At 44.9% G+C, this 26,913-nt stretch overlaps 1 protein-coding gene across 1 annotated transcript in view; it reads right to left on the reverse strand.

Annotated features, from left to right (window-relative positions):
• Positions 1-24,956, reverse strand: part of Cttnbp2nl (CTTNBP2 N-terminal like) — a 49,598-nt gene extending 24,642 nt beyond the window's left edge. The window contains exons 1-3 of the mRNA XM_028889919.2: positions 24,903-24,956; positions 9,280-9,401; positions 4,779-4,886 (exon numbers count right to left, since the gene is read on the reverse strand). Of these exons, the coding sequence (XP_028745752.1) occupies positions 4,779-4,877 (99 nt within the window). The 5' untranslated portion in view covers positions 4,878-4,886; positions 9,280-9,401; positions 24,903-24,956. The remainder of the gene's footprint in view (positions 1-4,778; positions 4,887-9,279; positions 9,402-24,902) is intronic.
• Between the last annotated feature and the right edge of the window lie 1,957 nt (positions 24,957-26,913).

Here is a 26,913-nt window from a genome sequence, read left to right on the forward strand (position 1 = left end):
AGAGAGGGGCTGCCAAGTCTGTAAGAGTCAGAAGCAGGAGATGTGTGCAGAGAAACGGTCATTGTTAGACATAGCAGGGCACCGTTGCACACATGAACCACAGTGGCAAAGGCTGCATGCTGCTCTTGAAGTCCCACCTCTAGCTGAGACGCTCTTGGCAGCTGACGGCTATTAGGGGACCTGGGGGAAGCCTGTTTTTTCCAGGGATGTGGCCTAGGCTCCAGGAGATGGTCCTGTGCCCATGTACATAGAGGCAGCACTATGTGGACTCAGTGGGCTTGAAAACAAAACACATGGAGTTGAGAGGGAAAAGTGGCAGGGGACAGATAAAGGGGGGACTGGAGGGAAGGGAATCAGGTGGATTTGATCAAAACACGCCACCTGCATATCTAAAACTCTCAGACAATAAAAAATCATGTAGCGTTGAAGAAGTTCACTCTTCCACAACTAAATCTGTATGATTCCATAAAACCATAATGTAACTAACATCTGGGGACAGAAAGCAGACCAGGCATTCAGGAGCAGCGGTAGGAAGGTTAGGCAGGGTGGATTAAAAAGGGCACAAAGAAGATCTTAGGGGTGATGGACACATGTAATTGTGACTGTGGAAATGGTCTCCAGAACACACCCATGACTGCAGCACTCTGGTAGAGACAGACAGATCTTGAGCTCAAGGCCAGCTTGGGCTGAATGGCAAGACTGTCTCAAAACACAAAAATATGGGAGGTGGTTGGGGGGAAGCTGTAATGTACAATCTGTTCCAAGCCACAAGGTTAACCTCAACCTTTGTCAGCTGTTTCAAAAGAAATACATTTGGTTATCAGGGTAGGGATGGAGTAATTCCAAACAAGCACTACTGGTAACAACAGCAAATGCCACTGAAAAGTATAAGCTCACATCTTCCTCAAAGAGGACAGCAGCCCATCAGCACTGTTTGCTTTATGAACATAATTCTGCCCTAAACCAATGAATTTTGTAGCTTAGATTGTAATGACAGTAACTATTGGTAAAGGATCCATACCCTGCCTACCTGTCTAGTCAGTCAGAGTCAGTCAGTCAGTCAGTCTGTCTGTCTCTCTCAATTCAACCAGATGAGAGCCATAATAACATTTGTGCTTGTGTGCACGTGTGTGCTAAAGACTGATGGAAGATGTCTTCCTTTATTGTTTTCCGGGGTATTTGTTTTGTTTTGTTTTTTGAGACAGACTGATTCTATGTGGATCTAGCCAAGTGTGGCTCTGCATCAGAGGAAGACATGGGCACTGAGTATAGAACACATCCAGCACGGAAGAGAAAAAGCAAAGCATGTGCTCTAAATTTGATTGGCGGTCAATTCTGTTTTCCAGGTTTTTAAATGGCTACTGATTGCAGTCCCTTGTCCTCCTCTGCAGCAGGCACTTTCTAGATCTGCATGCAATTACTGAACTGGGGCTTTCCTGCTGAATAGTGTAACTCCACCCCTGGCTTCTGAGCAATGCAATTTTCCTTTTATAATTGAGGGGATTCCTATAGTGTTCTCACTCAGGAAAATAAAAGCTTATGTGACTTTCATGAAGATTGTTTTTTCCTGACACATACTTCTAAATAGAAAATCGTGTTTACATAAGGTTCAATTGGGACCAAATACAGTATAAATGGCCTCTTGAACAAGCAAAGTTCACCTACAGGAAGACTGGTTATTACATCATAGAAACACTGCCTTCTGGTCTTATGCCAAACATGCTTTGGCTGCGACAGAGAAGGGCAAGGTGGCTTTTCTACGGGCAGGAGAAGCACACTGCTTGGAGACTCTAAGAGCTGTAGTGTAATCTAGCACGTGGTAACAATTCCAGCCAGCTTTTACCATCCCAGCTCTATAGTGGGATTCATCTTTACAAACTGTAGAAACAAAACCTGCCAGCATGATCTGATATTCACTGAGAAGCAACAGGTAGCCATACGGTTTTATATAGAGAATAAAAACTTAAAAGTAGAAAAGGAGATTGTCCTTCCCCTTTGAAAGCAAACAGAAAAGACCAATCAAAATTGTTTAAGAAGGACCAAGCTGGGCATTTCTAGAGCACAACTTTGTTCCCAGTACTCGAGAGGCAAAAGATCTTTTTGAGGCCCAAGGTCCAGGTCAACCAGGCTACATAGTTTGACCCTGTATCAAAAGTGGGGATGTGAGGAAGTGGCCTGGAGAGATAAGAGATGGTCCAGTGGTTAACCTTGCAGAGGACCCGAGTTTGGTTCCTAGAACCTACTTCAGGCAGCTCACAACAACCTGTAACTCCAGCTGGAAGGGATCCAATGCCTCTGGCCTCCCAGAGAATTTCTACTTGTTTGTATGTGCTCATGCATATGTGCATGCATATGCGTGCATGCGCGCGCGCGCGCGCGCACACACACACACACACACACACACAAATTAAAAATAAAACAAAAAAAAAAAAAGATAAAAGCCTTTTAACTCACTGAGTATGAATTGGAACTAATAATAAAAAGAAAATCATTGTCAGTTCAGAAATTCCAAGAGGTACCTGTTAAGCAAAATAGCTGTAAGACAATAACATCTGCTATTGTTACAGAACCCTAACAAACAAACAGAAACTATCCGCAAATTAAATGGGATCTCACTTTAATGTAAAGACTCTGATATGAGGCTGGAGAGACGGCTAGGTGGTTAAGAGCAAGGTGGCTCACAACTGTCCGTAACTCCAGTTTCAGGGAACCTGGTTTCCTTCTATGGTTCCCAGGCACCAAGTACACACACAGTGCACATACATACATGAAGGCAAAATACTTACACACATAACTAAAAGTAAACTCAAAACAGCAGCAGCAGAGTCTTGTGAGGACAGTGACTCTACCCCAGCTGTGAACAACTCTGCCTCAGTAGATGTCTGGAGACGCCTGTCTTGTGGCGGATTCAACTGGATGGAGACTGAGCTCAGTTCTATCAACCAACAGGCCACACACAGATTCAGTCTAACACTTGGCCCCGATTCTGAATGCCACCTGCTACCAAAACAACTCCGTTATAGACCTCAGAGCTCCTGTTTCTCTGGTTCCTATCAACTTTTCAGACTGTTCTTATAACACATAGAACTAGACATGTAGAAAAACCGTTAGGAAACATGCACAACAAGCTTCCAAGGCATCCTGTGCAGAGAACAGAGAACAGTTTTTACTAACTCCAAACACGTGCCTTGAAGTACTGTGGCAGTCTTAAGGCAACACATCACAACGACACAGTCATTTTATTTGTTCAACAAATATTTGGTGCTAGGGATGTGGCTTGATCATGTCCCTGAGTTAATCTTCAACAACAAAAATGACTACAGCAAATATTTACCAAGTATCTACATTAGGCTCTGTCAGGCTTCGGGGAGAATGAACAGTGACACACACAGCAGGTGCCGCTCTGTGCCCTCTCGGGCCTGGGAAACCGTCAAAGCGAAATGCAGAGCACACTCCGATTCTTCCCATTCCAGGAGTTCTCTCCCACCCCGCCCAGCTCTGAGGGGATGATGGCAGATGATGCGGGAGGAACACAGAGCAACAACGGGTACTAACAGGGTTAAGATGGGCTCATGCCTTCCTTGGGACTTCTTCTGTTCTCCTCATTATCAGGTAAGGACAAGGAGTGGGAAGGCGTCCTGAGGCCAATCTAACTAGTAAAGTCAGTCTTTTAGTCAGCATCGAGAGAAACAAACTAGCATCGCTCTAAACTTAAGAATTATAGAAACGAAGAGGTTAGATGTTTTAGCTACACTTTGTGGTGAGTCCTCTGTCTTCAGCAGGCTCACCTTTCACCTGCTTTGGTTATTGCTTTGGTTATATCCCAGTGGCTTTGGGAGGGAGTTATCATCTGCCTACATTCAACAGATACTCATAAGTCTCTTATCTAAATGTGTTATGACAGGAAGGGGAAGTTCACTGGACAAGTGTAAAAAATTCCAACTTGAAAGGAGGTGCATCTGCTTGGAATTTTTAAGGCTCTGCAGGGTTCCCACAGATCATCTATCTTCACTAACACACTTCTCCCAACCTCTGCATTGTAACAGATAACAAATTAAGTAACAAAATAACTTTCTTATTTTTGAAACAAGATTTCTCTGTGTAGTCCTGGCTGTTCTAGAACTCACTTTGTAGACCAGGCCGGCCTCAAATGCAAGAGACCTGACTGCCTCTGCCTCCTGAGTGCTGGGACTGGAGGTGGGCACCACCACACTAACACATCTGGCAGAACAAAATAATTTTTAATTGTGTTGGTGGCATAGGTAGTTTTATGGAAGCCTTAATGTCCTGGACATTATACCCTGAACTCTGGTATATGAATACATATATACATCACGAAGTAGATCTCAGCAGGTTCTCAAAGGGGTCAGCACTTAAAAACAGCCAAAACACACTAAAAGTACAAGGTTTTAAGTTTAGAAACCTAGCAGAGACTAAAGGGGCTATTTTGAGGGCAGAAAAGCTTCATCACTCTCCCTTGCTCCCCCTTTGTTTCTTGAGGCAGGGTCTATGCAGCCTTGGCTGATCTATAAATTGCTATGTAGACCAGGCTGGCCTCAAACTCAGAGAGATCCCCCTGTCTCTGCCTCTCAAGCACTGGAATCAAAGGTGTGTGCCACCGCCCTTGACTTAAAAATCTTGACACATAGGTGGGTGCTTAAAGCAACTAACTGTCACTATGTCCCACTGCCATGTCAGGAACTACACCAGTACTCACTTAAAAACACACTAGAGAAGTGACTCACAATGTTGGCTCCCCAGTTAATCTCTCTACGTACCTTCAAGGCTTCGATAACAAGGTCCCTCGCTTCAAGTTCTCCTTCAAGAATACTGAACAGTGTCAGGAGTTCAGGCTTGCTGAGCTTTTCCAGATTCATCCTGAAAGTCTTAAACAAAGACAACAGTCAGTCTCCAGAAGAGGAGGGAGCTTGACCGGAGCAAAGGAAAAGAAGGCAAGGCAGATGTACAGTCCGATACCCTTAGGAGCTGCAATCCAAAACAACACCCAAGTTTTCTGATGCTAATCATAAACTGAGCAGGAAGAGAAAAATAAAATCCACTCTAAATTATTGATTCCATCACCAAGATCAATTATTCATTACCTTTTCCAGGCTGGTTTGCAACCTGGGTCTCAGAAAGGATCAGGAACTAATTTTGTCTGCTAGAAACTGAGGTAGAATGGGTTCCACTGGGCACCATTTCACTAAAGAATTACTGGATCCCACCACAAAGATCCCCAGTTCTAGACAACCAAACTTGAAAAGTGCACACAGACCATTCAGGCATCTCTCATTTGGCTGAAGTAAGGTTTAAGCAAAGGTAATACTTGCTGAGAGCGTAGGAGTAGGGATCACAATGTTTACCCATCCTTCAGTAAAGCAGACCTAAAACCACAGCATATGGAAATAAGCACTCGTTTGTCTTCATATTCTAAAAAGACTTGTTTTCTTTTTAATTATGTATCTGTGTACAGGTTTGTGCATAAGGACAGTGCCCATGGTGGCCAGAAGAGGGCACTGAATTCCCCTGGAGCTGGAGTTACAAGAGGTTGGGAACCACCTGAGGTTGGTGCTTGGAACTAACCTTGGGTCCCCTACAACAGCAGCAAGTGCTCTTAAACACAGAGCCATCTCTCAGCCCCTTAGTTTATTTCTTTTCTGAGACTCTGCTGACCCATGAACATAAAGATCTTTCTATCTTCTAGAGTCTTCAATTATTCTTCAGTGCTCCAACATTTCCCCTGTAGAAATAGTTTACTTCCTGGTTCGGTCTATTCCTAGGCATTTTAGTTTTTACTTATCTTTTGAAGCTACTGTGAACAGGACTGCTTTCCTGAGTCGTTTGTCAGTGGCATACAGGAAGTGTGCTGTTTTTCTATGGATTTTGTATCTACTTTGCTCACCGTGTTTACCAGTTCTAAGAGGCATTTTAGTCAATTTGTTTAACAAGTTCACATTTCTACAAGGATGTGTTAAATGGTGTGGCACCAACTCAATCTACTGTCTCTGAACTGACTCAGGCAGAAGGTGGTTGGTTCCATCACCTGTGAAGGGTCTCCCACCAGTGAATAATGCACAAGACTTTGTAGCTTCCACGGGAGTACAGATACTATTTTCCTTCTACTTTTTATTCCTAAACTGTAACTGTCATACTTGTTCTTCAGAGTGAAGGCAGTATGATGAGTTCATATACTCTCCAGCAGTTCCTCATTCTTCAATTTAAATGTGAGGGACACTCAAAGAAGTTACTGACTCCTTCAGGGCCACCGCACTAAAGTGAAGGAGAACATGAACAGATGTGTACTTCAATGTGGCATCAGAGCATGTTCTAGCATGTAATTTTTTATACAAAGTAATCTTTTACCACATAGTAAAATGTCCTTAGTGTCACCTCAGCTCTAAATGCTAACTTCTAGTTAGTGGATTCCCACCTCTAGTGAGTCCCACAGTAGCATTAAAGATTATGTCCTGTAAGTTACTGTGAAAACAAAACACAAAAGAAAATAATCCCAATTAGAAAACCATCAATAAACTTAATAAAGCTGTCTGTCAGTCCTGCCTTGAGCTATACAGGGCACAACAAAGAACACAGGCCTTTGCAGCCAGTGCCAGGTCTGCATCTTCCTGTCTGAATGCCTGGGAGACTTCCTCTCACAGATGTATTTCAGGAAGATGGGGCTTTAGAAAGCTTGAAGACATCCAGAGCTGTTTCAAGGACTAACTTCCTTCCTTCCTTTTTTTTTTTTTGAGACAGGATCTCACTCTGAAGTCCAGACTAGACTAGCCTTGACCAGCCTCTCTAGTGCTGAGAATGCAAGCATAAACTACCACACCTCAATCGATAACTTTAAGAAAAAAATTTAATCATTTATCTACTTATTTTGTGCAGGTGTGAGTGTGAGGAGGACAATGTGTGTGCCATGGCATACGTGTGGAGGTTAGACCACAACTTTCAGGAGTCCATTCTCTCCTTTAGTTTGGGTTCTAGGGATCGAACTAGGTCATCAGGTTTGGGCATCATCTCATTGGTCCTGTTTGAATAATTATTATTTTTTGACTTATGTACACCTGCATGTATGTGCACCTGAGTGCAGGTGCCATTAAAGGTCAGAAGAGTGCATCAAATCCCCTGCAGCTGGAGTTACATGTAGTTATGAGCCAGCCTACATGATGCTGGGAACTGAACTCAGGTTCCTTGAAAGAGCAACAAGCACTCTTTTTTTTTTTTTTTGCTGACCTTGAGCTCACAGAGACCCGCCTGCCTCTGCCTCCTGAATGTTGGGATTAAAGGTGTGCACCATCACTCAACAAGCACTCAACCCTGTAGTAAGTAATTAATAACTACGAGTCTTTCGTTTTCTTTTTTCTTTTTTTTGGTTTTTCGAGACAGGGTTTCTCTGTGTAGCTTTGCGCCTTTCCTGGATCTCAGTCTGTAGCCCAGGCTGGCCTCGAGTGCTGGGATTAAAGGCGTGCGCCGCCACTGCCCGGCTGATTCTCTAAAGAAGGCATGGGAGGGGCTGGAGTTATGGCTCAGTGGTTAAGAGCACCAACTGCTCTACCAGAGGACCCGGGTTCAATTCCCAGCACCCACATGGCAGCTAACAACTGTCTGTAACTCTAAGATCTGACACCCTCACACAGACATACATGTATACACCAATGCATATAAAATAAAGATAAATTGTTAAAAAAAAAAAAAAAGAAGGCATGGGAAAAGCTGCCCCTCTGCAGTCATGACCGCCCCCAGAGGCCAGCATGGGGGGCAAGGGGAAGCATGGTGAGGAATTCAGCACCGGCTGACTTCCCTCACCGAGATCATGGGGTAGAAGGGATATCCTTTCATGCTCTTCCTCTCTCTTCCCATGATGCTCAACAGAATAATGGGAACATGGGAAAGGCACACCACAAATACCAATGGAGTCGAGTAAATCAACTGGCCATCTAAGCACCAAGGCAAGATGGCAGGAACAGCGCTAAAAATCACTGTTTGTATTATTCTCTTTCTGTCACTATGTTTGGAGTCTTTAAACATTTTTGTTTAGAGGTCTAAAACTATGACTAAAAGCAGCAGCGTCATTCCAGTGAAACACCGTGGGCTACTGAGAATGCAGACTGCCAGTCCTGGGGACAGGACCGGCTAGATGGCCTTGAGAACCCAGATACTTAGCTGCCCTGTTTCTTAACAGGTAAAACAGAACAAATTAGGCTGGGCGGTGGTGGCACACACCTTTAATCCTGGCACTCAGGAGGCAGACGCAGGCGGAGCTGAGTTGGAGGACAGCCAGGTGTACAGAGTGAGTTCCAGGACAACCAGGGCTACACAGAGAAACCTTGTCTTGAAAAACCAACCAAACAACAAAACAAACAAAAAATCCAACACACACAATACCCTAGCTAAATCAGACTGTACCCAAATCAAAGTCTCTGACCTGCTATGATAATATACATCGCCATGAAAGCATAAAAAAAAAAAATTGCTGTCATCTTTAGAGTCACTTAAATTATGAAGCAGTCCAGCCTACACAAGAAAAAAAAACAATCCTATTTTTTTTATTTAATCAATGACATGAAGAACGATACTCCTGGGGCTGGAAAGATAGCTCATTGGGTAAATTGCTTGCTGTGCAAGATAAAGACCCACGTTCAGATCTCCAGCACCCATATAAAGAAGTGGGGTATGGCCAGTGCAGCATGCACCGGTAACCCTAGTCAGTACTGGTGAGGGCGGAGACAGCAGATCCCTACAGCCCACTGACGAGCCAATCTAGCCAAGCAGGGAGCACTAGGTTCAGGGAGACACCCTGTCTCCAAAAAAAAAGGTGAAGAGCAATAGAGGAAGACATCCCACACTGTCCTTTGGTGTCTACATGTCCATACACAGGAGCATGTACTATCACACACATGCACATATAACACACATACACACCGTAGTCTTACCTGTATCTATAAATCACTTCTACCCACAAATTCTAATATCTGGGACATTTTATTAACACATATCAAATCATCTGGCTTATTGTTTCTAATGCAACACAAACAGTGTACAAGATGGGAGAGGAGCCATGGCTGTGAAACTCAGACCAGCATATTCTAGTAAACTTTCTTCATAAATATTAAAACTTAGCAATTCTTTGCTATTCTACACACTGAGACCTAGTCTCAATACACACTATAATACTTCTTACAATAAAATCTTGTCTGCCCTACAGAGACCTCCAGACTGCATTATGATTTAGTGTGGCAGTGGTGTGTTTGTGGGTGGAGCGGGGGTGACACTGACCTGGTAATTGTGGCTGCACTCGAGTCCTCCGGTACAGAGTCTTAGAGGTTTCCTTCAGTGAAAGTTTGAGAAAATTGACAGATATCTAAAACGTCGTCAGCATGGTGGAAAAGCGTCCAACACTGCAAAACAAGAAGAAATTCATTGTCCTTGTGACCACACTGTGAACAATGTGGTGCGCACCATTAGTGTTAACTCGGACCACAGCTGGAAAGGCCTGACAGCAGCAGGTGTTAACGACAAGAGTGTAGCCAGCCCCTCGGCTGAAGCTGAAGAATATATATATAATTATAAATAATATAATAATATATAATAATATGAATAATAATATATGAAGCGCTAGGCCTCTGACTTCCCTTTTGCAAGGGTCATTAGGGAGGGTGGGAGCTGTTGACCCCCCCCCTTCTTTTAAGACAGGGGCTCGCAACAGAGCCTAGAGCAGCCTCACACTCAATGATCCTCTTGCCTCAGCCTCTGAGATCCTGAAATCTCTTCTGACATCCAGTGCCATCTCAAGGACTGACTTCTCAAGGGCACTGGGACACTCAATCTCCCTGAGCTGACAAGTCTGCCAGCATCAGACGCGTGCACAATGCCACAGTTCACTCAGAACATAATCACAACCAAATGTCCCACTGCCAAATCTGTGTAAGGAACCATCTCATCTCACTTCCTGATAACCAAAGAAATCTGGGGGTTGGGGATTTAGCTCAGGGGTAGAGCGCTTGCCTAGCAAGCGCAAGGCCCTGGGTTCGGTCCTCAGCCCTGAAAACAAAACAAAACAAAAAACAAACAAAAAACAAATCTGTGACCATTTCCACTGTTTAAAAGGATGACCAAACACTGCCAACTTCTATTTTCCCACCGTGTCTCCACATTAAATGCTGACTTATAAACAAATGTTTTTGCTTATAGTTCCCCAATAGTATATTAATCTATAGTTAAAACACACACACACACACACACACACACACACACACACACACACACAACATGAAAGAAGTGAAACTGAAAAGGGAAAAAAGGGGGGCACCAGGAAAGGAGTGGGGCAAGAAAAGGGAGAGTAGGAGGACTGGGGGTAGGGATGGGGGGTCAGGGGTAGGGATGGGGGCTGGGGGTAGGGATGCAGGGTCAGGGGTAGGGGGGGTCAGAGGTAGAGATGGGGATAGAGGGTAGAGATGCAGGGTTGGGAGGTAGAGATGGAGGGTCCAGGGTAGGGAAGGGGGTTGATGGAGTAGGGATGGGGGTCCAGGGTAGGGATGGGGTTGATGGAGTAGGGATGGGGGTCCAGGGTAGGGAACGGGGTTGGGGGGTAGGGATGGGAAGTCGGAGGTAGGGATGAGGGTCGGGTAGTCAGGCTCAACAAAACAATATATACATGTATGAAAACCTGAAAAAAATGAAATAGGAAAGCCCAAAAGGGAACAAGGAAAGGGGCCTTTACCTTTATTCAGTTGATTTCAAGTTATTTTCTGAGTCAACAGTTAAAACTCTGACCCTTCCCATTTAGGAAGTCAAGAGTGGAGGACAACAACATGCAGGCAAACCACTAAGTAAGCTAGCCCAGCAATCTCTGTCAGCATACGGGCAGAATTCTACACCCAAGGTTGTCAAAAAGGGTTTTCTTAACCCACACTCATTATCAGAATCATCACTGCCAGGTTTGGGGTATGCCAAGCCATACTGCAGGCTACCGACTCCTCTTTTCCAAGTGAGCTGTTACTTGTCACTGACACCGTCCATTAAGTGACTCTGGAAGACAGGATCATTCCAACCAGATGCCCAGCTTACTCTTTCCAGTAGAACCCTCCGAGACCCAGTCTGCCCCAGAGTTTACACCCAGACACTCTGTCTAAGGAATGCTACAGTCTATAAATCTGAAAGAAAAACCACTTGTGGACAAGTTGTCGGGATATATTCTCACTGCCAGCTGACAGTGTATTAAACTTCAGAGTTTTCTTAATAAAAACACATATAAACACATACAATAAAAATGTTACAAGTATTTCAATGCCCTGGAAAAATAGGCCCGCTTAGACTAAGCATGAACGTTTTTTACATTACGGTATGCGATTTCAAACAAGCTTGCTCAGCATACCATGTAGTCTGTCACAGGTCCCTTGCCACTTCCCCAGAGCTAACAGCAAGAGATTGTGAGTCTTCACTAACCGAACTCCTCTTTTTCCCCTTTTTATCCTTTTGTCTGTCTTCTGAGGCAGTCTTACTACGTAACCCTGGCTGGCCTGGAACTCATTATACAGAGCAGGCTAGTGTTGAACTCAACAGATCTATCCGCCTCTGCCTCCCAAGTGCACGCAGCCCTCTTTTCTTTTTGAAACAGGCTGACTTTGAATTTGCTCTCTTGTCTCAACTCTTCAAGGAGTGAAAGTAAGGTGTGTCTACCATGTCTGGCCTAAATGTGACAACAATCAGAGGAGTTACGGGTATCAGGGAGGAGGGGGTGTATAAGCACACATGGGCTACACTCCCTCGTCCACACCCCCAAGCAGCACCTCCTTAACTGCTGATTTTGCCTGTGGTCTGCTCGCTCTGTTCCCAACCTTCCCGTCCTGGTTCTGGTTCTGACCGGGCTTCCTGCTTCTTCTCCACGAAGCCTGTGCCCTGGAACTGAACTAACTCTGTAGGACAACAGGCATGGCTGCCCTTTCACCAGGTGGTAGAAAAAGAACACACCCCAAACGGCTTCTACAGCCATGTAAGTAATAGGGCAGGGTGGGGCGGGGCGGGGCGGGTGGAACAGGTAAAATGTCTGCGCCTAGTATCTGGGTGTGCTGTATGGGAAGGTTTACTTTCTAAGTAGTTAGTAATAAGGAACATGGATTTAAAAAAAAAAAACCAAGCAACATTTTAGATGAGTCTTAGTTCTTGACAGGGTAACCTCAAAAACAAAACACTAGAAAAATCTAAAAAAAAAAAAATCAACTCAAATTTTTAAAAATTCAGTTTATATACCTGGGCATGGCTGTGCATACCCATTATCCTACAAACCCAGTATACACCTGGGCATGGCTGTGCATACCCATTGTCCTACAAACCCAGTATACTCCAGGGCATGGTTATGCATGCCCCTTATCCCAGCGCTTGGGAGATGGGAGGCAGGAAGATAAAAAATTCAAGGCCAGCCTGGACATAAATCCATAGTGGATCAAGACCTGCCTGGTTATATGAGACTTTTCTAAAAACCCAAACCAAACCAGACCAAACCAAATGAATGAAAACCAATATACATGAGACATTAAGAAAAAAACAACATGAAACACTGCTTAAAGCTACTAAGCCTAAATACGACACAGACGCACTGTTACAAAATGATCAGAGCCCTCAGATGCAGATGACATACTAGACTCTCTCCAAGGGTTAAAATCTCTCCACCCCGGCACTTCTGGGTTCAGAAGGGCTAGTCGTCCGTCCATCTGGGAAAAGACAGTGACAGTGCTCCAAATGCTCCCACCCTCTTTTGTCCTTTTTTTTAAAGGATCCAGCCAGGAAAGGAGGCCATGTCAACAAGCTTTAACAAAATGATTTTCTGATGTTTTAAAAAGCGGTTTTTAGCCAAGAAAGCGAGTGCACACCTGAGTGTGACCCCAGAATTTGGGAGACTAAGGCAGAGGGAGCTCAGCAGAGGCTGGCTGTACCACACAGTAATACCTAGGGGGAGTCTCTTTTTACTACTACTATTAATCATAAAATCAAGGTACAAAATATAATTTCATCTTATAATATTAAGTAATAGTAACTTAATTAACCATACTTTAAATCAAGCTTTTCTCAGCTGAAGATATTACAAGACTATTTCCAATCCTATAATATATGAGCCCTCACCCCAAATTCATGTTGAATCTTTTTTTTTTTTTTTTTAAATTAACCACCACAACATTTGAACTGTATTTTTTTTTTTTTTCTTTTCAAGACAGGGTTTCTCTGTATAACAGTCCTGGCTGTCCTGGAACTCACTCTGTAGCTCAGGCTGGCCTCAAACTCACAGAGATCCGCCTGCCTCTGCCTCCCAAGTGCTGGGATTAAAGGCGTGCGCCACCAACGCCCTTCATGCTGAATCTTAATTCCTAGCATTTCAGAACATGACTGCATCTGAAGACATAAGGCATGCCCCCTCCCCGCCTTCTCTTTTGGCAGTACTGAGGACTGAACCCAGAGCCTTGAACTTGTCAGGCAAGTGCTCTACCACTGAGCTAACTCCCAGCCCCAGAGACTCTAAAGAGGCAACTAAGTTCAAAGGAGGTCAACACACAACGGAGACTTTGGAGTTCCCAGTCCTAAATGAGATGTCTATCAAACCTCTCCCGCAAGGCTCAGGGATCTGTGTGAAAGAGGAGCTGGAAAGACGGTAAGAGCCAGAGGTGGTGAATGATTCCAAAGAAGCAGAGTCATCCAGATCCAACAGAACCGACAGAGAAGTAATGAAAGACTATGAGAGCACCCTCAAGACCTGCGCAGCTTCAAAGAGGACAAACTTTCAGCATGAAGAAAGGGAAGTGGACACAAGGTCCCATTCCTAACCTTTTGAGCTGTTTGCCATTGATACCTGATGGGGAAAAGGTGTATCAGTTTTCTCTAATGGAGAGTCACTGGCTATAATAGCCACACTCCAGGGCAAGTCCAGGAGCAGTTGGCCAATACAAAATGGACTTCATGGTTTGTTTTTGTGTGTGTGCGCGCGCGCTTTATTTTTGTTTTGATTTTCAGAGTTTTGTTTCGTTTAGAAAGGAGAATGAACATGAAGTTGCATGGTAGGGAGGTGGGGGGAGGCTCTGGGAATTGGGGGAGGGGGAACAATAAGATCAAAATATATTGTATGAAAAAAAATCTTAATTAAAAAAAGGTCAATATTAGCCGGGCGTTGGTGGCGCACGCCTTTAATCCCAGCACTCGGGAGGCAGAGTCAGGTGGATCGCTGTGAGTTCGAGGCCAGCCTGGGCTTCAGAGTGAGTTCTAGGAAAGCGCAAAGCTACACAGAGAAACCCTGTCTCAAACCAAAAAAAAAAAAAAAAAAAAAAAAAAAAAAAAAAAAAAAAAAAAAAGGGTCAATATAGAGCCGGGCGGTGGTGGCGCGCGCCTTTAATCCCAGCACTCAGGAGGCAGAGGCAGGCGGATCTCTGTGAGTTTGAGGCCAGCCTGGGCTACCAAGTGAGTTCCAGGAAAGGCGCAAAGCTACACAGAGAAACCCTGTCTCGGAAAATCAAAAAAAAAAAAAAACAAAAACAACAACACACACAAACAAACACACACACACACACACACACACACAAAAGGTCAATATAATCCTTAATCCAGTAAGACTGGTATCCTTATGAAAGAAAATTAGAATAAAGACCCATCAGGGAAAGGTGCAAGGCCAGAAAGCACCCAGATCAGAACAGTGGTCTAAACTTTTAGCCAGTATGTGAGAAAACACGTTCTTTTTATTTAAACCAACCAGTCTGCAGTGACACAATAGAACAATACACCAGCCACTTTTTGTTTGTTTGTTTCCTAGGTCCTGGTTGGCCTGGAACTTGTTAATGCAGAGTAGGCTGTCTTCTAACTTGCTGCCTCTGCTTCCCAATGCTGGGGTTACAGATGTGTGCCACTGGGCCCGGCTCCCTTTCTACTCTGATCCGAGCCTTCCTCCTACCATGTGAGCACGTACCATAGCACACCCTTTCTCAGACAGCTTCACCCCTTTTCCCAGCCGTGTAATAAACAGCATTACAATAAAAAGAATGGTTTGGGGAAATGTTTTAGAGAGTATACATTTCAGAACCCTCTGAATTATCCCTAAAGACTTCTGAATAACAAACGCCCTTAGGGAGAAGTCATGGTGTTGGGGGAATCAAGACATTTATTTATCTAACACTGAGGGTGTCTCTAGGGACAGAGCTCTGCAGTTATGCTAAAACACAAGGTCAGCATTAAGACACTGGCGTACTCCCTTAAGGCAGATTCAAAGACACCAGACCTTCAAGGCTTATGCTTACTATAAAAAGGCTTACTATGAGCCAGATAGTAGTGGCACACACCTTTGATCCCAGCACTCAGAAGGCAGAGGCAAGAGGTTCCGTGAGAGTTCGAGGCCAGCCTGGTCTACAGAGCAAATTCCAGGACAGGCTCCAAAGGAACAGAGAAACCCTATCTCGAGAGAGGAAAAAAAAAAAGCAAGCAAGCAAGCAAGCAAGCAAACAAACACACAAACAAACAAACAAATGCTTACTATGAACAATGAAAATATTAATCACCACCACCTCAGCATTCTATAGCATAACTTTCAAAGAATTCTAATGAGAAATAATGAAAAAAGATAAGCATTTACTAAGCTAAAAATGAATGTGCCAGATATTTCTAAGTACTTGACAATATATTATCACAATCTTGGCTGACAGATGTCACACACCTCAACAATGATCACTGCAATCCCAGTTAAAATCAGTCAAGCTGAGGCACAATGGTTGAAGAACTTGCTCAGAGTCTCATAGCTAGGATGTGGAAGAAACGGGAAGAAGTCTGACTCCAGTGGTCAAGAAAACCACTGTTAAACCACTGTTCATGGCTGGTCTCACTTTATCAGCCTTAGGTGATGGGATCTCAGAAATCTAATTCAGTCCCTCACTTTACAAACAAGGACTGAGCATACGGCACAGTTAGAGAGAACGGGTCTATCGCTGAGCACTTAAAACTTGCATCTTATTTATTTATTAATTATTTGTTTGTGTGTGTACCATGGCATCTGTGTGGAGTTCAGAAGACAACCTGCTGGAGTTGGTTCTCTACCCACGTGGGTCCCAGGACTGAACTCAGGTCATCAGGCTTGGGAGCAAATGTCCTCACCCACTGAGCCATCTTGCTGGACCCACTTACTCATTTCTAAAATCTGGTCTACCTTGCTGTTTCGGACACCACCATTAAGCTTCGCTTGGCTTGGTTCTGAGGGTCTTGTTATGTGTATCTGTGCATGTGTCTCTCTTAATATTTCCCTTACATGTTGTCAGCAAGATTCCATGTGTACTGAAGAACAGCTCTCCGTAAACAAGCATCTCTCCCTCTCTATGAGGACACCAAGACAGAGCTATTAAAAAACAGGTTTTCTAATTAGGCATGACAGTGCATACCTGTAATCCCAGCACTCAGGAGGCTGAGAAAGAAGATTCTACGAGTTCAAGGCAAAGCCAGGACTACATGGTAAGACCCAATTTCAAAAAAAAAACCCCAAAAAACAAAAAACAAAAATCCAGGTCTGTCTACCTGGGTATCTGTTCACACCCTTCACTATTCTTACCGACATAAGACCACACAGAAGAATGACACAGTTTCAGCTTATGGAATGGCTGTGAATGAGAAGTAGTAACATTAACAAAACATTTTTCATTGAAATTTTAACAAAAGAAATATACCCATAAACATCAGATTATGAGAAGTCTTATTTCTGTACTTGCTAGTTTAAATGAAAGCACAACAAGATTTCAGCCTAACGTGTCTATTTTAACTACCAGAGTCCCCCAGAACTCTGTTCTTCTGACAAAACCAGAACAAGGGAACAGTGTTGTGTGGGTTGATTTCATTTTCAGTAAAAAGTTTTCATGGGTCACAGTTCTTAAGGCTGCCTGAAAGGAAAACCCCTTCAGCGGCTGAGTAGATGAAGTCACCGGCTCCACAGGGATTGCAAAGACACCCCGCCAGTCTGGAGGACTAACCACCACGGCCAAGGTGTCTGTGTCTTCACCATGCTCACAGGCTCTTTTCCTGAACTGCAAAAACCTCCACACAAGCCTCTAACAGAAGTACAGTTTTAACAGGTTGTTGCCAGATGAACATGATCAGCAAACAACAATGTCTTCTGCTCCAGGTCCTTCGGGGGGGAAATCATTCTCATGGGTGACAGTGTGTTCTATTGGAAAGTGCATGGACTTTGGAGCCTGACAACTAACTGGGTTTTCCAGCTGCCTCGGGTCCATTTAACACCTGAGCTGTAGGTCTTCATACACAAAATAGGATGACATATATTCTAGCAGGAGGCTGTGGGGACTCAGTGAGCTAGTTAGTGCCTGTGACTGATCAGTTCTCACTCTGCATCACTGAAGGGCATCCATTCAAGTCCACCTACAAGGACGAGACGTTATCTTTTATTTATTTATTTTTCCAATGGAGCATCATTTACGCCTCTAATTTACAAATCAAAATAAATTTATTTCTTTTTTGACCCAACTCAGAAGGTTGACCTGATCCAAGGAGGAGATGGCATCTCCAGTTCCCAAAAATGTCAGTTTAGGGGTATGTTCCACACATGTCCAAGCCAATGATGGTAGCTGCCCAGTACTTGGGAACAGAGAAGGACACTCTTCTGCCTACACCAGTCCTTTGTGCCTTTGGCAATGTACACGAAAGCAAAAGTGTGTCTCTGCTGCTAGTGAATTTTTACGGCTTTTAATCAAGTTACAACTTGTAATGACTGAGAAATGGGGTTGCTAAAAATATCACAGCTAATTTTGCCATTAGATGTGTAATAGAAGTGAACCCAGCTCTGAACTCAGGAGCAGTTATCCCATTCTATTTTATTAATTCATCCATTTACACATCTGCTCAGTGTTTCACAAGATTCTGAACTCTGTAGACAGCTGTTCTGTCTGGTAGAAAAAGGAGGAGGAAGTGGGAGGGACTTACTTACAGTAACTTGGAGACTGATTCCATTTAGGGGATTCATGGGGAAATAATCCCAACCCAGCAGAGGTTTAGAGACCAATGACAATGCGGTCAATAGAAACAGGGATGTTAGAACGGGAACTGGTTTTAGTGGGGAAATGATGACTGGGATATGAGACATGCTGAGTAAGAACCCAGCAGCCCCCAAGAGGAACCTGTGGGAGTCAGTTGGTATGCTAAGGGCTTAGGAGGTGGACTCTCTTAAAGAAATTCATGTTGGTGTCTTTAATCTAAAGACAAGGGGTAAAGCTGACACACAGGACCAGATTTGTACCCTCACACACTAAGCCAGTTAAAAACAGACTATAGCCTGGCCTGGTGGCCCAGACCCAGGATCCCAGCCACCCGGAAGTCTGAGACAGGAGGATCTCAATGTCAGGGACTGTCTGGACTACAGAATGAGTTCAAGCTTGGGCAGTCATTTGGTGAGATCCAGTCTCAATTTTAAAAAAAGGAAGAACGAAAAAAGAGGGGTGGGGACATAGCTCAGGCGCAGAGTGTTTGCCTAGCATGTGCGAGGCCCTTTTCCTGGGCTGGGGTAAAGAAGAACTGGACGGGCTCTGCCTTCAGTCCCGCAGCACCTGCAGACACAAAGGACTAGCTAGGAGAACCTAACAGAGTCCGGCCTCCCTCACGCCCTTGTTAGCGCTTTCCTACCACTTCCTGCCATCTTTTCTATACCCTTCTTTCCTTCCGATCTTCAATTCCTATCGATCGCCACCCCCCCAAACCCCAACCCCCAACCCCCGTGTGTGTGTGTGTGTGTGTGTGTGTGTGTGTGTGTGTGTGTGATATGTTTGGATGTGTGCAGATGTGCCAACAGTCAGCAACAGGTCTCTCCTAAATTGCTCTCCACCCTATTTTTTGAGACAGTCCGTCAGTGAACCTGGAACTTCCTGATTGGCAAGGCTGACTGGTCACAAGCCCCAGGGATCCTCCGGTCTCTGCTTCCCCAGTGTTGAGCTCACAGGTCTGCAGCTGCACTGGCTGTCTGCGAGGGTGCTGCAGATCAGAACGCTGGTCTTCAAGCTTATGCAATCAAGCACCTAACTGACTGAGCCAACTCCCAGCCCCTTATGCCTTGTTCAAGCAATTTGGCCTCCCTTTCCTTTCTGCCCTTCCCCCACCTCCCAGGCTCCACACAAAGTCCCATGCTTTTAAATGCCCACAAGGGCTCAGAGGCAGTCTTTTTTTTTTTTTTTGGTCTGTAAACTTCATCATCTTGTGCTCACTAATTTTTCTTTCTAGTTTCTATTAAATTTACTGACAATCTTTGTGGCTCTAACAGTTAAGATTACCTTTAACAACAGAAAGGCACATTTGGATGGGAAGCTCTGGCTCTGCACTCGACACACCAAGTTTGGATGTCCTTTTGAAGGTGGGGCCATAGTACTGCAGTCTTTACTTCAAGGATGTCTGAAGTCCTGTCTTCAATGCCCAAGCCCCTGCCCTTGCCATCCTCCACACCCATTCTCAATTACCCATCCCTATTTTCTTCCCATCCATTCTTGGTTGTTCCTAAAATCTACCCTTATTTTTGGATTAACAGGGGAGGTAGCTTTCAAAAATAAGGAAAAAATGCTTTAAGTCAAAATGACCATTGAAAATCTCTTAAATCTTATAGAAGATACAACCCATACAGTAAGCACAGCACCCACAAAACCATCCATAAAAGATGCAGGATGGGAGCATTTAAGAAGCAGAGTGGACAACTGGTGACTAGAACCTCCTGCCTTCCTTACACATGGGGAGGGGTATCTGCATGACACGGTGACATCTCCTGGGAAGGGATATCTGCATGACATGATGGCATGACCTCAAAAAAAAAAAAAAAAAAAAAACACTTGCGGGGCTGGAGAGATGGCTCAGAGGTTAAGAGCACTGACTGCTCTTCCAGAGGTCCTGAGTTCAATTCCCTGCACCCGCATGGTAGCTCACAACCATCTGTAATGAGATCTGGCACCCTCTTCTGTATACATAATAAATAAATAAATCTTTAAAAAAAAAAAAACCAAAAAATCACTTGCTCAGATTATAACCTGTGTAAACTGTTTTCCTCAATTTAGGAACCTTAGCTATTTAGATTTATTTTATCTTATAATGTGTTTGAGTGTTTTGCCTGCAAGTACTTATATGCACCACCTGTGTGCCAGGTTCCAGCAGAGGTCAGAAGAGGGTGTTGGATTCTCTGGGACAGGAGCTAAGGATGGTTGTGAGCCTCCATGTGGGTGCTGGGACTGAAGCTGGGTCCTCTGTAAGAGTGCTCTTAACCACTGAGAATCTCTCCAGCCCAAACTATAGCTATTTACAGACAAATTTAAAACAAAACCAATCAATCAATACTATTTCACTTCTGCTTAAGTAGACTATTTTGTGTCTTTTTCCTTCTTTCTCTCTTTCTTTTTGGACTGAGGTGGTCTCAAAGGAGAGCCTCTCACCTCAGCCTCCAGAGTAGAATGGGGTGTGCACGTTGATTTCTTTCATGCACATGCCAAGTGTTAATGACAACAGTAGTCTCTCTCAATGACTGTCTCCTATATGAGGTACCTTAGTAGGTTCACACAATCTTATAACTTGATGTGTGAACAGTCACTGAGAGGGCTTTGAACTAAAAGTTGGAACCTGATTTTCAGTTATCAACTGAAACATTCAGGAATTAAAAATAGCCTTATAGCTGAGGGGCCCCCAGCTGGATCAGGCCCTCTGAATAGGTGAGACAGTTGATTGGCTTGATCAGTTTGGGAGGCAACTGGGCAGTGGGACCGAGTCCTGTGCTCATTGCATGAGTTGGCTGTTTGAAACCTGGAGCTTATGCAGGGACACTTGGCTCAGTCTGGGAGGAAGGGACTGGACCTCCCTGGACTGAGTCTACCAGGCTGATCGCAGTCCTCGGGGGAGGACTTGTCCTGGAAGAGGTAGGAATGGAGGGTAGGCTGGGGGTAAGGGGAGGGGGTGGGAGGGAGGAGAATAGGGGAACCCATGGCTGATATGTAGAACTGAATGGTATTGTAAAATAATATATATATATTTATAAGTAAGCTGGCAAGCCACTCCTGGGGGGCCAACCCCACAGACCACTTTTCGCAAACAATTTTTGGATCTAGAAATAATCTCTTCACCTCATAGCACTAAACATCAATTCAATGGCAGCCTCTAAAAAACACCACGGAAAGCCAGGAATCCAAGTTCTGGTTAGCAAACTGATGGGCAGTACTCTCAGTGGGGTTCTGACTTGGCACGAATCCATAACAGACTCGGGAGGGATACGGTGCTCACCAAGAGCAGTCTGAATGATGACTGTTGGAAACCCAAGGTGCCCTGTGCCCGGTAACACGTTCAGTGGTTAAGGTAAGGCACAGACATTGAGGGTGGAGGTATAGCTCAGGGGGAAGGTTTGAAGTCCAAGCCCCAGCACAGCGTTATGAGAAACGCACAAAAATCCATAAAAAATCTACAACAAACAAACAAAACAACACAACTTAGAGGAGACCAGTTATCTTTTGGGTTTCTATTAATATAATAAAACAAGGCAACCAAAAGCAACTTGGGGAGGAAAGAGTTTACGTCATCTTACAACTCTCAGACTACAATCCATGGCCGAGGAAAATCAGGGCAGGAACTCAAGGCAGGAACCTGGACGGAGGTGCTGAGGCACAGACCACACAGGAATGTTGCTTACTGGCTTGCTCGGCTTGCTTTCTTAGAGCACTCAGGCCACCACCCCAGCTCAGGGGTGGCACCACCCACAGTGAGCTGGGCCCTCTCACATCCATCATCAATCAAGAAAATGTCCTGCCGGGCGGTGGTGGCACACACCTTTAATCCCAGCACTCGGGAGCTAGAGGCAGGCGGATCTCTGTGAGTTCGAGGCCAGCCTGGTCTACAGAGTGAGATCCAGGACAGGCACCAAAACTACACAGAGAAACCTTGTCTTGAGAAGAAAAAAAAAAAAAAAAAAAAAGAAAAGAAAATGTCCCACAGGCCAATCCAGTGAGAGCCTTTTCTCAACGGTGGTTCCCTCTTCCCTCTTGCTTTGTGAAGGTGACATAAACTCACCAGCACGCTGGTGTCAAACCAAATACTCGGAGACTAAAAATAAAAAAATAACCAACAGTTCCTAGTGTGCTCTCCAGAACTCGCTTCATCCCCATTAGGTCAGATTCTTATACACATGTAACTTTAAGATGACTACACTGATCATGTTCGTAAGGCTGGCTGAAATTTCATGACAGAAAAAAAAATAGAGTACCTAACCAGATATTTTCTCATAGGAAAGTCAGTATTTTAGTCACTTCAGATATTGCAACTGCCTATTATATCAGATAAGGAAAAATCAAATTTTTCATGAAGACAAGATATGCCATATTTTATCAGTTATCTGTCTAGTCTGATCCTTAAGTGAGAGCTTTAAACTGAATTTAGTGTTCACATTAGGCACTGTGGAATAATTTAATGAAATCTACTAAACATACGCGCACACACTGTCTGTACATAACACTCTCCTCCATCTCACATGACCAAGAAGACACTGAAAAAAGGCTAGCGGAAAGAGTTCCACCAGAGTTGAACATAGCAGTACATGCTGTAATTCCAACACCAGGAGGTGGAAGCCACCCTGGGTTATACAGACACATAGCTTTCAGAAACATGGTGAGACCCAGGGCCCCACTCTCAAACTTAGAGGACCAAACCAAACCAAACCACTCTCAAGATCCAAAGGTACATTAAACAGGTCTTTTTTTATTGTGCCAAAACACCAACGGACATTATTTTCTTTTCCCTCTCTGTTTATCAAGACCCTGGCAATCATCGCTCATCTGGTTTCCTGAAGTCTTCTACCTTAGTTTATTTTCTGTTCTCTACTCACGTAATAAGATATATCTTTTGGGGATTTCCTGTTCTGCCTCTAGATTTTTTTTTTTTCTTTTGCTGCTTTTGCTGGGATAATGTATCTCTCCCTCCTACAGCAATAAACTTTTGTGTTTGCTGGAGAGAGCCTGAGCACAGTTTCTTCTTTGTGTTTCCTTTCACTAGATATCTGGAAACAATCACGGGGCAGATCTGCAAGCCCCCAGAGTGGCTTGGAAACCGTGGAACCTGACTATTCAAACATAATTACCTTCAGGAAGTCTACTCGGGAAGGTTAGAGACAAGAGCCACGCCAGCCACCCTCTGGGACTGCAGCTCCGCATCTCCCAGCTACCAGCTAAAAATAACCAGTAGTAAAATGGAACTAGAGATTGCAATTTTAAAACGCTAACAATATGGGAAAAATTAACAGGTGGTACTGCTGCTACCCACAGATGATTCCTGGAGATTCCATGACATTAACATCAGGCCGAAGTCATGTGAATTGATGACTGGAGCAAATCTTCACAGGTACCCTACAGAGACACTTGGGTAGTTTTAATGAGAACAGAATTTACCAGGCCTTTATTTACTCCTCTCTCTGAAATTTAAAACTACCTTTTATTTTAATGCTCTAAATTTTGGCTGATGATGCTAGCATGATAGAAACAATCACATGTATATTCATTCCCCCCCTTTTGTTTTTTGTTTTTTCGAGACAGGGTTTCTCTGTGTAGCTTTGTGCCTTTCCTGGAACTCACTTTGTAGCCCAGGCTGGCCTGGAACTCACAGAGATCCACCTGCCTCTGCCTCCCGAGTGCTGGGATTAAAGGTGCGTGCCACCACCGCCCGCATATTCATTCCCTTTAAGGGTAAAAATCCCCTATAAAAGAAGGGCTAGAGAGTACTCAAAGGCCACAGGACCAGATTAATCATAAACCTAGCCAACTGAGCCTGAATTTTGTTCAAATACTTCCTGTCTTTTGTTTCAACCTGCCATACACCTTCAAGGTTAACTGCAGTCTCCCTGAGCAACGGACCAGCCCACTCCAAACTGGGAGATGGGAATTCTTAGTGCAAAGCCATTTATTGACTCCTTGACACCGTTTCATTTGAAATTATGCTATTATTCACTGACTGTCAAACAACACACACTGCATTTCTACCCACACAAGGCCAACTCTGCTGATAGCTAACACACCCACCTTGCTATGAAATATGCGGATGCTTCCCTATGAAGTTGTCAGGGAAGAAACCCGGTGAAAACCAAAACCGAAAGGCAACTCAAACCTAAAAAGCCCCTAAAAGCTGGCTTCTCCCACAAGAAATGGGGTGAAGAAGGTTAAAAAGGGCGAAGGGAAGGAGGTAATTGTATGATTTCTCCTGCCACATTCTAAAAAGGTCCCGAAGCCGGGCAGCTCTCCACACTCGGCTAGAGAACACAGCATCCGAGGGGCTGCAGGAGCAACGCTGAGCATCAGAGGCTGGGGGATGGGAAGGACTAAAGAGGGGGCAAGGCCGCTTTGGAAATGTCTGTCTGGATCCACTTTTTTTTTTTTTTTTTTCTCTTTTGCTTCGCCCATCCCTCATAGAGAAAACGCCTGTTTTTTGTTGTTTTTTTTTTTTTTTTTTTAAATCTTACGCAGAACACTAGTTCTGATCCCACCCTTGCGAGGAAGGACAGGTGTGAGACGGAAGGACTGAATTCATGGGGGTCCAATATAGGGGTGTGGAGCAGCAGCCTAGAAGACGGCACCCACCACTCCCTCTCCGAAGCCGGGTCTGGCTGGGCACGAGGCACCCTGGTGTGAACCGGGTCAGGAGGGGACCCCTGCTGAGGGGCGGATGCTAGCGAGAGACAATGAACAGCCGCGAGGACCCCCGAGGATGCCGCGGCGCCTCCTCGGGGAATCCCGGGAGCTGGAGGCGGCGGCCCCGCCCCCTAGGGGACCAGCCCTACCGCGACAGGGACGACTGCTGGAAGCCACCCACGCTCCGGCCAGAAGGCTCTCTCCGGGACCCGGCCCCCCAGCACTGCCGAACCCCGAGCCCGCGCTCCGTACCTGGCCTCCGCTCTCCGGGATCCTTCCCCGCCGCCGCCTCCGCCGCCCGCTCCCCATCCCCAGCCTCCCAGGACCCGCCCCCTCATCCGTCGGCGGCAGCGACTGGCAGAGGCTTCGGCCAATCGAAGCTTCTCCTTCGCGGCCCTGCCACCAATTCGCGCCGGCCGGAGGCGGGGCTTCTCCAAAGTCATCCCAGCTCCTCCCGGGGCCCCAAGATCCCTTTTGTTTGGGAGAGCCAGGCAGGGATTGAGCTCGCGTCACTTCCGGGAGGAAGTACCCTCCTCAGACCGGCTGGAGTCTGGTCTCGCTCTCTTCCCGGCCAAGGTTCTGCAACTTTCCACCTCCTGGGAGCCTGAGGGGCAGGGCCCTTGTGGTGGCCTAATTGGGATTTTATCCAAAATGTGAATAAATCAAGTGAGTTTTAGCGTCTGCTTTAGAATTACTTATTGAAAACCCGGTAACGTGGCTTCTTTGCTCTCACTTTTTTCCTCCTGCACCGGCCTCAGGGTGTGGTGTTGGAAGCAAGGATGCAAAGATAAAGACATTAGGTGCACAAAAGGATTCTAGCTATGGAGCCTCTGGGGTGGAACAAACCGGATAGCACCCGGTAGAGGAGGGCATAAGCCCTGCCGACCTCCCTCTCAGGCCGAAGTCTAATAATTGCAAACTTGTGTGTCGTTTTCCCACGCTATGCTTGCTATTTGGGTATATGGGACGCTCTTTGTATGTTTGGGCCCCCGTCATACCGTGGGCAATGGCGTTGTCACGAAGCTGAAACAAAGAGCAGTTGGATGAGAGGGAATGGCTAGCCTTGTGAACACGTGAATGCAGATCTTAGTGATAGCAAAGCCTAGGAACAGGACCAGATAACCTGCAGGGAAGAGAATGTACCCTACCTGAGATCAGAGTCTTTGTTTTCTTTTTCCGTAGGCTGCACTTCAGCTCGCAAGTGATTGAGCTGGATTAATAACCACATTGTTTTAAAGGACGTGTAACAAGTACATACAAGAAGCCGAGTATTTGCCAGCGGTGGTGGCGCACGCCTTTAATCCCAGCGCTAGGGAGCCAGAGGCAGGCAGATCTCTGTGAGTTCAAGGACAGCCTGGTCTACAAAGTGAGTTCCAGGACAGGCTCCAAAGCTACACAGAAACCCTGTCTCAAAAGCCAAAAATAGATAGATAGATAGATAGATAGATAGATAGATAGATAGATAAGTGGAGTATTTAAATGCACAAGTAATGTATAACTCTGAGTACATTATTCCTAGTCTTCACAGTTAATTATTAGCAAGAGGAATATTAGAGACTTAGTACACCCTAGCCAGCAGTTCTCAGTCTGTGGGATGTAACCCCTTTGACAAACTTCTATCTTCAAAAATATTCACATTATGATTCATAACAGTAGCAAAATTACAGTTATGGCCAGAAGGCAGTGGTGCATGCCTTTAATTCCAGGACTTGGGAGGCAGAGCCAGGTGGATCTCTGTGAGTTCGAGGCCAGCTTGGTCTGCAGAACAAGATCCAGGACAGACACCAAAACTACACGGAGAAACCCTAACTCAAAAAAAAAAAAAAAATTACACTTATGAAGTAGCAATGAAAATAATTGTATGGGGGTCACCACAACATGAGGAACTGTATTAAAGGGTCTCATTAGGAATGTTGAGAACCACTGCCTAGGCAAACAGTCCTCAAGACAGGTACAGTTTACAGTCTGTTAGAGAGATGCCAGCCTGTGCAATCATGGTTGTAGAGGAAATAAAAAGATATTTCTCATCATCACAGCTATATTCCTCCATATAGTCTTTGTGCCAACACTGTGTGAGAAGTCGGTCTTACCCTGTAAGGTGGACATCACTGTGACCAATTTATGATGAGAAGATAGTAAAAAAAACAAAAAACAAAAACAAAAAACCCAAGAGAACCAGAGGAAAGTATTAGAGTTAGTAAATGGTAAAGAAAAATTACAAGAATAAGAAACTCTAAACCTGTGCCATAGTCTGCTATCCAGT

The sequence above is a fragment of the Peromyscus leucopus genome, chromosome 6 (assembly GCF_004664715.2).
Source record: "Peromyscus leucopus breed LL Stock chromosome 6, UCI_PerLeu_2.1, whole genome shotgun sequence".
Lineage (NCBI taxonomy): Eukaryota > Metazoa > Chordata > Mammalia > Rodentia > Cricetidae > Peromyscus > Peromyscus leucopus.